At 33.8% G+C, this 15,308-nt stretch overlaps 2 protein-coding genes across 4 annotated transcripts; one reads left to right on the plus strand and one right to left on the minus strand.

Moving 5' to 3' along the window:
* Positions 1-124: 124 nt before the first annotated feature.
* Positions 125-7,467, plus strand: LOC106170217 (replication factor C subunit 5). Its single transcript, XM_087001722.1, has 11 exons — positions 125-270; positions 863-927; positions 3,753-3,889; positions 4,144-4,223; positions 4,554-4,627; positions 5,193-5,352; positions 5,660-5,741; positions 5,955-6,084; positions 6,495-6,572; positions 6,807-6,861; positions 7,069-7,467. Exons 1-11 carry the CDS (start codon positions 233-235, stop codon positions 7,166-7,168), a joined length of 999 nt encoding a protein of 332 aa, XP_086857848.1. The 5' UTR covers positions 125-232; the 3' UTR covers positions 7,169-7,467.
* A 686-nt stretch (positions 7,468-8,153) lies between these two features.
* On the minus strand, positions 8,154-15,306 carry LOC106170216 (carboxypeptidase D). Of its 3 annotated transcripts, none has more exons than XM_013549991.2 (10): positions 15,142-15,306; positions 14,442-14,498; positions 12,777-12,969; positions 12,123-12,220; positions 11,722-11,894; positions 11,204-11,388; positions 10,601-10,756; positions 10,147-10,299; positions 9,788-9,930; positions 8,154-9,463 (listed from the first exon to the last, which is right to left on the minus strand). In XM_013549991.2, exons 3-10 carry the CDS (start codon positions 12,955-12,957, stop codon positions 9,284-9,286), a joined length of 1,269 nt encoding a protein of 422 aa, XP_013405445.2. In that variant the 5' UTR covers positions 12,958-12,969; positions 14,442-14,498; positions 15,142-15,306; the 3' UTR covers positions 8,154-9,283. The 3 variants fall into 3 exon arrangements, with proteins under 3 accessions (XP_013405445.2, XP_013405447.2, XP_013405444.2); XM_013549993.2 differs by lacking the exon at positions 15,142-15,306 and adding an exon at positions 14,882-15,043; XM_013549990.3 differs by lacking the exon at positions 15,142-15,306 and adding an exon at positions 14,832-14,974.
* Between the last annotated feature and the right edge of the window lie 2 nt (positions 15,307-15,308).

Genomic DNA, 15,308 nt, shown 5'->3' on the forward strand with positions numbered 1-15,308 from the left:
CGAGACTAAAAAAAATCCCCTTGGTTAAATCTAAAAATGGAAATTTAGTATGATTAAATTGTTATTTGCTTTCATGTTTGAATGATCATGACTTTCTCATAATAATTCTTTACAGTTTCTGTAGCTAAAACACGTGTAATATCCTTTTAACTACATTTACAATTATATCAAAACAATTTTGTTAATAACATTCCATGTTTCCTACGTTATCGTTCCCGCGAAATTTACGACGATGGCTGGGAGAGACCGAATAAGTGCGAATCTTCCATGGTAAGAAGCAAGGAACACGTGAATAAGAACGTGAAAGTGGAGCAAAAGGCTCTTGTTAGTTAACAGCACCAAACAGAAAGCAGTTTAACTTATTGCCGCTGCTCTTCTCGTTCTGCGACTATTGTAACTGCATGTACTTCAGCTGCTCCAGCCACTTTACTGTTTGAACTACTGGTATTTGGCCTAGGCTCTACTCTAGGTTCAACCTGACTGGAAGTTCCAACATGTCAAATATTAAGCAGCGATTGTATTGCTAAATTGTTAAAAGAATGCAGAACGATTGCTATTTTGCTGTTTAGATTAAGCATATAGCCATTATAACGATACGAACTAGTCTGAGTGATGTTTGTTTTGAAATAATTAATGCTTATGTCATGAAATCAAGATGATTATGATAATGGATTTACTTAGCATACCGTAATGCATGTTAAATACATTTGTTTGCCCTCTTTTATAATACATAAAATTTGAATTTATTACTTGTTACTTGTATGTAGATATATCAAATGTATCTACATGCAACATACATGTATATAAGTATTGATAAATTATAACATATGTATGTTGGTGCATTTTGACTGTTTAATTACAGGGTTGAAAAATACAGACCAAAGCAGCTAGATGATCTGATTTCACATAAGGATATAATTTCTACCAGTGAGTATTTTACTTGACTAGATGAAACTAAGTTTAGGATTTATCAAGCTTATTGAATAATCTGGCATCATCAGTTAATTGTTTATTAACCCATTACAGTGACGTCATATTTGCTCCGTAACACTCGTCCAGCGGCCATTCTGGAGGGAAAGAACGACGGGGAATAGTAGCGTAAATATAGGTGAACCAAATAAAATGAAATAATCTTCATATCGTGATCAAGTACACCAAAAGGAAAATAGTATATACATGTGAGAACTTCAGCTGATCAGCGTGATCGACCCATATTAACTCAAGACAGTCCAAAGACGTGAAATCCTGACCTACCCCTGTATCCCAACATCGTGGAATGTTGTCAGAAGCTAGTTCAGTTATCTTGTACTTCATTTTTCTTGTTCATTGGGTAATAAAAGTTATAGTTTTAGAGTTTACTGTGTAATCATAAGTTCAACCTTTCATAGAAGCACCTTTGTACATAAAGGATAGATATAAGGAGAAATTTGAGCTGACTATCGGGATCAACCCTTACGGACTCAAAGAAGACAGTATGCAGGGTTGTGACAAGAAATATTGCTGTCAGATATGATTTAACTGTACATCATGAAGCTGTCAGAAATTATTTCAGCATTCTTGTGCTTCATTTTGGTTCATTAGGAAGTATTTGTAACATGACTGTTGTTTGAGAGTTCAATATTTTACCATGAATTCAATCATTCACAGTAGCAACATTGTTAGCATTTTATTATTAGTCCAGACCTTCACAGAAGCAATGTATTTTTCAAACTTATGACATTCAATGTAACATAACAACAAGTCAGTTCATGAATTGATCTTTATTTGATTGAAAATATAGAAAATGCACATTTTGTATGGATAAAAGTAAACATAAAATGCAAAACACTGTTGCACAATTCAATGACAGATTATCAGGGTCCCTTTCCTTTTGGTTGATAACACTGACATGAAAAATATTTCCATACTTTTAATGATGCAATGCAACATGTACATAAGCATATCAAGTCGAATCAAGCCACCATAATTTGAGAAACCTGTTTAGTATATTTTTAATCTATGTCTAGAGAAATGCTTGATTGAAGACTCACAACTGATATGTGGTGTGTGGGTATGTACATATAAGGCCTTAGATGGTGTTACTAAGCAGTTTGTAATTTTATTTAGGAGAATTCCTCAACTGGTGGTCACAATTTAAAAATGCACAACCTACATGTACAACAGCCATCTGTTTCTGCATATCAGACCATCTGTGGGAGGTGCACCATACAAAATTTTATATTTCTTGCAAACTTTTCCATTTAGCCTTTAAAAATATGAGAAAGAAAAAAAGTGTTTTCATTTCTTCTTGTGCTTCTGCTCACAATTCTAAATAAATAGAAAACCTGTCCTTGTTGTATGCAAGCTATCAGGATAACAACTTTAAAACAATAAATGAACAATTAAATAAATAAACAAATCCAATTAAATAACTCCTGTCATGCACTGAATTTCACTCTCCTGATGTTCAGATCCTGTCTCCTCAGCTGGTCACAAAGATATAAGAATATTTTTCGCTGCTTCTACCTTGTGTGCCATCTAGCTGCCTTTTGTACCTGTCACCTTTTTTTTTTTTTTTTTTTTTTTTTTGATAACCAAGATTTATTTGCACCCAATCATTCAGTGTGGCTTGGCGGGAAAATGTCAGATCAATTTCCTAAATGTAAATTAACAAAAAAAGGTAACAATAGTTATTTTTATTCATATTGTAACTTGCATCATAATACAGTAGGAAAACACAGAATTCAACATTTTTCAAATTCATTTCATTAAGTTCATTCAGTTAAATGGTACCTGAGCTAGAATATATACTTACAAACCAGATTTACTCTTAACACTACACTAAATCTAAAATCAAGCCACTAACTTCCAAATACACATGACACAGGTAATTGATTTAATTGGCCCAGCTGAGCTGTGTACATTGTACTGTAGCCTTGACACTAATTGACAATAATGCTAACCAGGTATTAAAGAGGTAGATGACAGCAGATAAAATCCAAAGAGCACCATAACTGATAACAAATTACACCCAAGGCAATAAGTGAGTCTTCATAATGAAAGTCGAAACCCTGCCTGAGCATTTCCACACGTTTTTACAACACACTCTCCACCAAGACTTTTTGGGCACTACTAATATGCAGTGTACGTGCGCTCATATCTTATACACCTCGGTCATTGGTTTTCTACTTTTTTCTTTTATGGTAAAGGCTGCACAGCTGGGTCTTCATTCTTTGCTGTAAAATAAATTAGTTTTATCCTTTACTTGTCCGATGAGTCGATTCAAAGCCACTCCTCAGTCTCTCCTCCGTTTACGGTTTTCGTCCCTACACCTTGGATTGTTACCACTGCAGGCAGTCTGTGAACGCTTGTTAAGTTATTTATCTTCTCTCTATCATATACCCTGCAGTAATTCATCATTTTACTTGGTTTAATATCAAAGAAAACACAGAAATTAAATGCTAAATTGTACATGTAGACATGATCATGCGCAGCAGATGATTCCGGTCTCCCTCCAGTATGGCTGCCGTTTGTTTTGATGACGAGGGCTACAATGGGTTAATAGTAACTCCGGATTAAGTGGCTTTTTCTACTCTGTAGAAAAAAAATTGAGAACTTGTAAAAATGTGGGTTTTCTCGCATTGTCCATTTTTCTGCTTTTTGAAATGATGAGCCCTAATACAAAAACATTAATTTTTTTGAACATTTTAAAATGGAGCAATCAAGTCATCCTGTGCAAGAACTTAATTTTAGATGGCCAATTCTTGTTTCAGTTAACAAGTTTGTTGTGGAAGACAGACTGCCACATCTGTTGTTCTATGGTCCACCTGGGACTGGGAAAACAAGTACTATTCTTGCAGTGGCAAAGCAGTTATACTCTCCAAAAGAATTTAACTCCATGGTTTTGGAGGTATGATAAATGCCCTTCACACATCTGAATGTGAGTGCTCATGTGTGTTTGTATCTGTGTGTGTGTGTGTGGAGGGGGGGGGGGGGAGGGGTTCATAATGCCTTGCAATATGTGCAAATTGTCAACATATTTTCCCACATGAAGAAATAATAATTTGTACTTAATATACATGTGTATTATAATAGTATTTTTGATAGACAAATTGTATGTGATAGTTATGGAAATGTTAAACAGGTTTTCTTTGTGGTATTAAGCTCAATGCATCAGATGACAGAGGAATTGGTATAGTGAGAGGGCAGATCCTGAGTTTTGCAAGTACAAGAACGATTTTTAAGTAAGTTGCATTTTTGTAAAAATAGTTGTCATTTTATATGATAAAATAAAGATGAAAATATAACATCAACTGGAAGGTTATTAAAAGTGTAATGAGTAGTTGGCCATGATTAGTTAAGGCTATAATAATTCTGATAAAAAAGACAGTAGTACAGAACTTTCCAATCACTTACTATGATGTGCAAAATAAAAAAATTCATAAGTAAATTAAAAATAACTGAAGTTAAAAAAAAAAAGAAAAACATAATGAGATAATAGTGCAAAATATACAGGAAAAAAGGTATGAGCATCAACTTTTACATTTATTGTTGTGAACAATATAAATTTTCAGAAAAGGGTTTAAGTTGGTCATCCTGGATGAAGCAGATGCTATGACACGTGATGCTCAGAATGCACTCAGGAGAGGTAGGTACAACCAAACAACTCCCAGCTGACTTGGGACAACTAATATCATTGCAAGATTACTGATAGTCAACACAATGCCTGTTTATTTAAGTACTTTTTCCTAATGAGTGGTATACTTATTGATACAGTCTGTACTGGTACACCTTTAGAGACCCTAACATGTAACTACTCTACAGTGGGTTTTAATTGCTTTCATGTTTGCTTCATAATGGTTGGGGGCAAGTTGACAAATTGGATGTGTCACGTAGTGGGCGTAATAGTCGGACTCTTTTAAGTTGCCAATCTCTAAAGGTGCACCAATTCAGACTGCATCACCAAAGTAATCTGCTTGGTGTGAAAAAGACCTTAGTTTATAAAAAATAGTGCATTTGTTTCTAACATATGTTGAGCAGCTAATTACAGAAGATTTTGCCTTTCTTCATTAAGGTAAGTTGAGAATATTGCTGGATTTTAAAGAAATTTTAAAGTTGACCTGGTTGCAGGACTTGTAAAAATGTTTTTTTGGTACAGCCACCTTTGTGCATTTCTCAGTATATGACTGCATCAAAAATTTCTTTTTTTACAGTTATTGAAAAGTTTACAGAAAACACAAGGTTTTGTTTGATCTGCAATTATCTGTCAAAGATCATTCCTGCACTGCAGTCCCGCTGCACCAGGTTTAGATTTGGTCCTCTCACTCCTGAACAGATGCTGCCAAGATTGGAACATGTCATACAGGAGGAGAAGTAAGTCCAAGAATTTATCATTGTTTTTTCTCTGCAAAAAAAAGGGGGGGGGGGATGGGGGGGGGGGGGAGGGGAATAAAACAGTTTCACATGATTCAAAGATTCTGTTTTTTTTTTTTTGCTAAAATTTAATCTTTTTAGCTATTCACAAAATTAAATGTTGACAACTCAAAAGACCTTTCAAAAATAAATTATTGGCAACTTGATCACTGCAAAACCAATAGACAATTGCCAATGAATAACTTGGGATTGTGTGAGGATAGTAATCTAAATATTGTCTCATCTACCACATTTGATGTGCTTTCAGAGTAAATGTTTCTGAAGATGGTCGCAAAGCTTTAGTAACATTAGCAAATGGTGACATGAGGAAGGCTTTGAATATTCTGCAGGTAATGCTCTATTTTCCATTACTGGCATGTCAGGTATACAGGCTTATAGCAGGTGAAAAGTTTTTAACACTGATGAACATATAATACATATCATAGAACTTTTAAATTGTTGGAAATTGCAAGTACACGGTACGCGTAAGAATAAATTAGGAATTGGTTGTACAAAGAATAGTATGGGAGGAATTGAATTTTATATTTTATGCATATTTCCAGAGTACTCACATGGGCCATGAAGAAGTGACAGAAGACAATGTATATACATGTGTTGGACATCCTCTAAGGCAAGACATTGAAAATATTGTCAATTGGATGCTGAATGAAGACTTTACTACAGCTTACAATAGTATCCTTGATGATAGTCACATGTTGGACCAGTTCTGTATTAGAAAGACAGGGCTTGACATTAAAGGTGGCCCACTGGCCCTGGGCCACTGAAAACCAACCTAGGGCCATTGAATTGATGGAGTCACTGGCCCAAAGGCCAAAGAGCAAGTAAAATGTCATGTGTCAAATCATCCTTGCAGGCCAGTATCGGCCAGTATCGTAAAAAGTTGGTGTCAAGCCCTGAAAGATTTTGTATGTTTCCTAAAGATGCTAATTTTTCTTTACTATATTAGCAGTAAGTTCTTTTAAACAGCACTATGGATTTTAATATTTTGTAGCTATATGACTTGTAACATGGGGAATTTATTACTGTTTAATGTAGAATGCTGCAAATACTCAATATTTTCTTATTTTCTTAACTTCACACAGATATTTTAAATTTGAAGACCTTGAAAGGGCTAGCTTTACAAGATATTTTATTTGAAGTTCATACCTATGTACACAGAAGTAAGTAGTCAGTTGAATTGTTTAACACAAACATTACCTCACCCCCCCCTTTCAGAATATGTACTGGTTTCTGTCCAAAATAAAGCATTGTTTCTATTGGTAATAGTAAGACATCTGTTTTAAATCTTTTGAATTGTAAATTTTAGCCTGACTAGTTGCTCTTTAGGTCTGCTGGTTTGGCTAATCAAATAATGGTATATCTAATATAGCTTTATTTTGTCCAATTTCTTGCAGTTGACTTTCCTATTCATGTGAGAATACACCTTTTGGAGAAAATGGCTGATGTGGAGTGAGTATAAAATTTTTACTTTTATTTTAAGAGCTATACAAATTGTATTGGGAAAATGCCTTTATTATAATTTGATATGTAATTGAAATTCTGATCAAGCCTTTTAGAATTTTTACTAAGAGAAACATGTTTGAGAATTTCATTCTTTTAAGGATGTCATCCCATGCAAGTTATTTAATGTAATTAAACAGCGCCATTCTATTACAGGTTTCGCCTTACATCTGGTACCAATGAAAAGTTACAGCTGAGTTCTCTTATTGCTGCATTTCAAGTTGCTAGGGACTTAATAGTGGATGAAGCAAAATAAAGTGATCTAATAGCCTAAAAAATGAAATAAGATGATAAAAAGGACAACTTGGGCCCATTTAGTGATACGAACATTTTAACGTCACTGTACCTTTCTGACTGGAACTCTTGAACAGAGCTCTGATAGTCAAATGCCTAGTTGCTGGGGTATTAACAAAGACTTCCTGGTAATTTAACTTCATTTATGGATGAATTGGAATTATGGAACTCTAACATTTCGAGCAATATTTCTTTAATAAAGTTAAACGTGTAACAAATGTCAACTTCTTTATAATGGAAAAATATATGAACAAATTTTCATTAAGTTTTATGATTAAATACGTGAAGCAACTTTTAGAGAAGCCTGCACATGAAACTTGATCGTAACGAAACTGATGGATGGTCCATGTTGGCCTTGTTTATTTGGTCACAATATGGAGGTTTTCCTTAACCAAAATATTCTTTAAGGAACCTTGGATTTCCTTGTTTACCCTTTATTTGGTTTACACATTTTTAAGGACGGTCCATTGGGTCAACCAGAAACTTCAGGACTGTTTGGCAGACATGACATTTCAAAAACTAAAATTGTTTTATACTTTCCCACCATAAAGGATATAGGTGCAAAAGGTATCTACCTATTTCTAAAAAGTTATTAAGTGACCCAATTAAAAAGAGAAATTCACATGTGAGTAATTTTTAAGATTAAAGGGTTACTGTTCCGTTTGCCTCTTCACTTGTACAAATTCCTTAAAAAATATGAAAAAAACGCATGGAACAGGAGCAGGTAAATACAAACCTAGCCTCTGAAAGACGTTTTGTTTCAACTCCTAATTTTAATGGGGACTGCTCTTCAGCTGGTTTCCAAAATTCTTTTTGCAGTTGTTTTGGTGGATAACATTTTGACATTTTTGTTTACTTATGAATCTTTTTCTCAACCATAATAAGGTGTAAAGAATCGGCTTTTTCACAAACCCTAAATAACTCGAGCCAATAACAACACAAATGCCTTGGTTTAAAAATTTTATTCTTTTAATACATGATTGTACACGGGATGTTTAAAATGTTTAACTTCTTAAAATAAAATTTTGATACTGCATGCCTAACACTTGTGCTCACAATTCTTACTCTAAGTCCATTGTAATACTTATTATGTTAAAGCATAGAATGGCACTTATAAGAAGAATATTCTCCAGTCTGGAATTAAAAATAAAAACTTTCAGACAAATTGCAAATCCACATCAACTACGATGCACTGAAAAATACAATTTCCTTATGACTCCCCACTGAAACCATCCTTTCACGAAACTTATCCTGTGAAAAAATTTGCAAAATATGACAAAGTCATACTAATTTGCCAAATTGATCATAAAAGTTTCCATGTTTTTACATGCACGAAAAAGTAACTTGTTAAATTTTCTGAATCAATGAAGGTAAATTAATGCCTATATTCTTGGTAATAAACTGTGTTTCCCTTTTACTATGTATTGTTAGAAATAAAATACAACTGTGCGTTATAACAATATAAAATAAAATGTAAAAATAGCATATGATTACTTATACCAAACTACAGCATTTCACTAGCCAACTGGCTATTAACAGTAAGTAAAAATGCTAGTAAAAATCCAGAAATGCTGCTCTTAGTTCTTAAAAACAAATACATCTGCAGAAAACTTTACCTTATCATGTTAATTCAGGAGACAAAAAGAATGTAATAAATTGCATAAAAGTTTCACTTCATTTAACCCGACAGTCTTTCATGTAAAAAAAAAAACATCTTAAAATAATACCAATAAATTGATTATCAAAGGCATTGATGCATGTGACCCTCAAAAAGGATGTTGCATATATTTTAAATATAATTTTTTGCACTGCTCTTCACTTTAAAAAGTCTGGATAATAACAGGAATTTAATAGGTAGTATGTATATTCATTTGAAAGTAGTAGTAGCAGTAGCAGTAGCAGTACTATATTCAGTTGAAAGCTTCTGGTTAACTTGGGAACAATATAAATGATTTCAAAAGAAGTATTAGCTAATATTAATATCACATTTAACAGCAAATTGCTTGGAATGATTATTCAACTTGATATGGTACCCCATATATAAAAACAGACATTAACATTAACATTAATAAATTGTTTAAAAGAACTTTTTTAACAGCAAGTTTAAAGCTGAAACTCCAATGCCACTTAAAACAGCAAGTTTGGTTCCCCCTGATGCTGCAGTCTCTTTATCAAATAGTGTCACATTCTGAACTGTGACATCTCCCTCGGAAATTTGAACAGTTACCAGTGACTCGTTGGTCCCATGAGCAGTAACCTATTTAAAAGAAATAAGTCATAAATGTAAATATTAGGAGTGAACAATAGCTTAAAATTTCAGATATATTATGGGTGTTCAACGCTTATTGTGCACCAAATGTTGGCTAAAAATGCTTGATGAATTTTTTTTGTTCCTGTTGTTTCGTAATACATGTATCAAAAATACTTTTAAAAATGCTACACAGAGAATCATTACTTTTAAAATGGTAATAAATGAAGGTTCCATTTTACCATTCAAAACCAATTAGTTACCGACCTGACAGCCAAGCAGAATAAGAATTAGGCATGCCCATTTTATATATTTTGAAAAAATACAACTTACTTTGAGATTATATGTGCCAGGGAGTAACAGTTTCCAATATTCTCCTAGTTGTGTTGTTTTCACTGGATGTATGCGGTCATCAATTGTCACCTCAGCACTGGGTATAGGGGTTCCAGTTCTGTCACGGACTATACCTTTAACACCTAAAATCAAATAATTGGAAATGCTGCATTTAAAGAGATGTCTTTCCTCTGACACCTTGTTACACATTGTACTTTAATCACTTTCCTTTATATCATAAATGTTTTCAGTCATGAAACCAGTTCATAAAAAATGTCTCGTTGTTTTAGTTGGGAATTACATCTATGCACATATTTTATGCATAAACTATTAACCACAGCTTATAGAATATCTCTTACCCATGAATGCCTGCTGAAGGTAGATTATAAGAGGATTCTTATTTTGCTCCCAGTATGATTCTAACTGAGATGCCAAAGGATATTTACAGCAACTGATTTCAAGGGTGATTTCCATGCAACCTTTGTAGATGTAATTGTAGTCCTGCATTCCTCCTAACAGAAAAGGTGTCAAATTTACAGCTTGAAAATTAAGTACAGTTTTAAGAAAATTTACATCTTCAAGGTGAAGATGTAAAATAAATAAATAAATAAATGAATAACTTGGAAAATGTGCAATTCTTCTACTATTGTACAACACTATTTTCACATATAATGTCTGAAAAAAATTAGTAGGATATAACTTTGCTATGGAAAATATAGATATTAGAAGAAATAAAATTGTATTTCAGTTTCACTCAATAAACTAAAATAAATCATGAAAGAGTTTGACCAGATTTTCAGACCAATGACCTACCTGTGATAACATACCACTGTGCCCCATTGGTAATGCCCCTGAGAAAGCTATCCCCACACTCCTGTCCTCTGTGCATGGTGGGATGTGCAAGAGAGTAAGACAATGCAAGGACTTGAAAAATGTCATCATCTGGGGACTTGGAATACTGGTTTATTCCTGGAATGATAACAGACTGTTTATTCTGTTTCTGAAAACAATTCTGAAAATATACCAGTACAGTTGGAAAACATGGCGAATTATCTGAATTGAGCATTGTATCGAGTCTTTTCTTGTATCATTTCCAAATGAAAGTGACAGTAAAATGTGGGAATAATCACAGCCAACCTTAAACACCAATTTGCTTTCACAATTTCACTGCCTACTCTTTAGGTGAAAGTACTATCTGGAGCATGTGCTCTTTAAAACAACAGGCAAATCAGTTTAAATAATTCAAGGCAGTGAAACTGTGAAAGCAAATTAAGTCACCCTAGTGTAATTGCATAGCAGAACTTCTCAAAACATATGCCAGTACATACAGCTGGAACACTAAGACATGATGGTAGCTGTTAATGGGGTTCAATATAGAGAAACTGAAAAGGAAATGGTCAGTGCCTGTTATCTCACCTTTAATGTTAGAGTCATAGGGATAATTAGCTACAACTGCACCTCCGTGAAAGTTGGCTGACAAGACAAACTGGTTCTCATTTAACCAAGAGATGACAGCTTCTGTCTCTGGAGCTCTGGCCACATTGTTCTCTCTAAAGAAGTCAGGGAAGTTTCTGTGAAGATCAATGTCATCAGCATTATACCTAAAATGAAAAGTATTGGTGAAAAATAACGAGAGACTGGCAAATTACAAATTACTGAAATTTTGTAAAATAATTATCAAAAAGATGGGAGCCAATTTTTCCATCAGTTCCTTGAAGTAGTCCTGAAGTTTGTAAATATGTATATCATTTCTTTAAGCATTTTGGGGCCAATGTATTTCATCTAGTTACTTATCCATTAAGGTCATTTTATTAATAATTTTAATATGATTTTCTTACTTAAATACTCCTATTTAGAATTATGCAATATGATAATATAGGAATTCCAGCAAACAACTTGTAAGATAGAATGACTCCATTGTATACATGGCTAACCTGCCCAGATCTCCTAAACACTGGCCTTCCTTTGAGATTTCAAACCCATCTGGATTCATGCTAGGCATAATGTGAATCCTAGCAGAAGTCATCAAGGCCTTTATGGTGCTGTTACTTTGGAAACTGGAGGCAAGATATTCAATAAGATGTATCAAGACTTCTCTGCTTACTGCCTGAAATAATGTTTTGTACATACTGTTAAACACAGATGCAAGAAAGCAAAATTTCAAGTAAGTCACAAAATGTAAATTTCCATGTATTTAATTCAGAAAAACTTGCTCTCAGCAAAAAAATATTAGTTGATTAATAGTAATAACTTATGACATATATAGAGAAGAAAAAAAACAAGAACTGCTTACTTGAAACCCACTAAAAAGTAACTGTAAATATAGTGACATTACCTCATTTCCATGCATGTTTCCAATATATTTAAGTTCAGGTCTCAGCAAGACATGCTCTTTTGGGGACTGTCCTAATGCCATCACCCACAGTTCTCTTCCTGGAAATGAAAGATGGGTTGGTGAGTGAAGGAAGGAAGGAAGGAAGAGAAGGAAGTGGATGTGAGAGGGGTCAGCAATAATCTTAAACTTGTAGCAAAAGTTCAGTACCATAGGGACATTTTCTGCATTAAATTTAAAACTTCGTAAATTTTGCAATTAATTAGCACATCATTTTTCAAAAAATCAAAGCAGTGCATTCTTGAAACATACAAAAGAATAACTGGCAGGTCATATTACAAATTGGATTGTGCAAGATGACACACCATACCATAAAGTGAGAGATATGGAAAATTATCTATTGGCCTAATAAAAAAATTATGTCATGAGTATTTTAAATAGGTAGGAAAAATGTAAAGTTGACATTGGTCTCAAAGGGTGAAGACCGACCAAAATTGCTTTTAAAAACCATAATCTCTTACTTTGCATACTTTTTGATTTATTACTTCACAGTCCTGATTTCCTTAATTCAGTTATTATTTTAAAATATTGCAACAAAGTCCACACTAAAATTTGATTGTGCTGTGTTAAAGGTAACTGTTCTCAGAAGACATTTACCTTGCCTGGACTGTCCAACGCTGTACAGGTGAGTGACTGCAGGGTACTGTCTGGCAATCTTTTCCAGAGTGGCCGTCAAAGAGGTATAGTTATGATACTGGAAAGGCACTTTTCCCCTGACAGCAGGCACATGTAGCAGACATCCCCACACAATGCTGAGAAAAGTCCAGCCCAGTGACATGATGTGAATTATCTGCAATATTACAATTTTACATGAAATTAAAATAATCTGCTTGGTTATTATTTTCACAATCAAAACATTACAGTGTTTCCTTAGGGCAGAGAAGTTTTTCTGTAATAAATTACAAGACTAAACAGTGGTTAAAGTGGCTCTGGTTACCTCCTACTGAGTACCGGTAGTCTGTAGGTGCTTAAAGAAGAGGCAACAACCAACTGCTGTACTTGTTTTCAGTTTAAATTTCTTGTCCAGGGAAGCAATAGTCAAAATATACACATAAATTGGCCATAAAATGTGACACTGACAAAAATGTGAATAAACTATGGGTGATATACAGTGGTCGACAATAGTTTTGAATCAAAATATCTTCCTTTGTCTACATATTTTACTAGATGAATCAGATATTGGTGGATGCACTTGAAATACTGCAGGTGATGTAGCTTAAAATATCATTAGTTTGTAATTCTCAAATTAGGCATTTAATGAATGCTCTCACAAGAGAAAAGAAAGATTACCAGCTGCAGTTGTACATGTTCATGTATGATCAGCTTGCCCTCTTCAATGTAATGCTACAAACTTTATACCTTTATTCCTCATCATAAAAAAGTTGAAAGAGCAAATCCAAGATGAAGATCTCAAACCCTATGCTGGTGATACAATTTATATCAGTAAAAAAAAAAAAAAAAAAATTAAAAAGAAAAATGGTAATGCCAGCTTTTCTCCAGGCTTAAAGTACCTACCAGTGAATATCCACACCTCTTCCTATAAATGACTATGCGTGTTTGCATGTGAGCATAAACACCAATTTTTATAGCATCTCGTCCTTGCATTGATAATGTAGTCTGCTGGATCATATTATTCTATGCTTAACAGCCAAATGTTTAGTATCATATCAAAAGCCAAACCATACTGTTGCTCTTTATATGACAATAAAAGTCATTTTGATCACAGGATGCAGCTTAATTTTAAGTTTGATATAAACTGCTGTAAATCATGCATTTCTACCTAAAAGCTTGATTTTGTACAGTTAGATTTTGAAAACGGCACACTTTAAGTGCAAAATTTGTCAATGATTTAAAGGGATAATAACTCTTGGAGTAAACAACAATTTTCACATACTTACCAATGGTTAATGAATCCAGTCCCTGGTTTTTTTCTAAAATGTTTTTTTTTTGTCATAAATTCTTAAGAGATTATAACAGAGTATAGCCATCAGTGAAGGTCACGTGGTCTAAAGACAAGCTCAGATATCAGAATAATAGCTATAACTGCCATTTTTGTGGTACAACAGAACATATTATATTTCTGTAAGTTGTTCACAATGTTTTCATTGTGAAATATACGAAAGATCTAATACGAAGAGTTATTATCCCTTTAACTTTATATATATATATATATATATATATATATATATATATATATATATATATATATATATATATATATATATATATATTAAAATGTCTTATCTACAAAATGACTCTTACCTATATTTTGGATTACATTGCAAGTCTCATTGCCCAGTGGAGGTTTCTCCTAAATACCTAAAACAAAGTAATCACAATATTACATAAAAAGAATATCCATCAAAGTTCAGCATAAGGAATGTTCAACATTTCTGCAAAATCACTGCATGTTTAAAGTAGGAAATAGAAAAAAAGAAAAAAAAGCAAAGCTTCAAAAAAAAAAAAAATGCATGGCACAATTTGCAGTATCCTCCCCCCCCCCCCCCCCAGCTGTATCTCTGTGAATTTTAGTGCTAATCCAAATAAAGTTATGTGGTAATTTAAATCAACGTCTCTGTTTACTGATCAAATGAAATATTACTCTACTCTAACTGTACATTTTGTCAGTTAAAATTAAATCAGAACACCAACACTGATCCAGTCATGTTCAAATGAATTGTCACTCCGTGTCACTTCTTTACCGTACTATGGTACATTTTGTCAGTCAAAGTAAATCAGGGCACCAACTTTGACCCGTCCTTCAAGGAGGAAAAAGGTTGACCTAACTTTGTTCCTGTCTTTACGTACATGTACGAAATATTACTTAAGCAAAATGAGGACATACGTCACACGATGTATTTTTGTAAACAACGGGTTCGGTTCACGGGCGATTTGATGTCAGCAGATGAGATTTAAGTGGGCGTGATGACTGCGTCAGTGAGTCAGTGGATTATCTACTCACCCACAATTCGAAGAATTGTCTCAAGTTACGCCGATTCTGAACAAAGATCATTTTGCCAGTAAAGAGAAAAAGGCTGTTGGTTACTACAAAAACATCGCTATATGAAACGAAGACGTCCAGTGGGCGCTGTCATCTTGGTTTGAGCACCACGGGTAATCTTTACGCTA

The sequence above is a fragment of the Lingula anatina genome, chromosome 1 (genome assembly GCF_051362555.1).
Source record: "Lingula anatina isolate TDL-2025a chromosome 1, LinAna3.0, whole genome shotgun sequence".
Lineage (NCBI taxonomy): Eukaryota > Metazoa > Brachiopoda > Lingulata > Lingulida > Lingulidae > Lingula > Lingula anatina.

Bases quoted from the DNA above. Each gene is read 5' to 3' on its own strand.
- LOC106170217 (XM_087001722.1), top strand. From the start codon at position 233: ATGGCTGGGAGAGACCGAATAAGTGCGAATCTTCCATG. The intron at 4,628-5,192 runs GTAGGTACAACC...CTTTTTTTACAG, and splicing joins TCAGAATGCACTCAGGAGAG to TTATTGAAAAGTTTACAGAA. The intron at 6,085-6,494 runs GTATCCTTGATG...AACTTCACACAG, and splicing joins CTTTACTACAGCTTACAATA to ATATTTTAAATTTGAAGACC.
- LOC106170216 (XM_013549991.2), bottom strand. From the start codon at position 12,957: ATGTCACTGGGCTGGACTTTTCTCAGCATTGTGTGGGGATGTCTGCTA. The intron at 11,389-11,721 runs GTTAGCCATGTA...TTTTCATTTTAG, and splicing joins TGTTTAGGAGATCTGGGCAG to GTATAATGCTGATGACATTG. The intron at 9,931-10,146 runs GTAAGAGATATT...ATTTGATTTTAG, and splicing joins CCTTCAGCAGGCATTCATGG to GTGTTAAAGGTATAGTCCGT.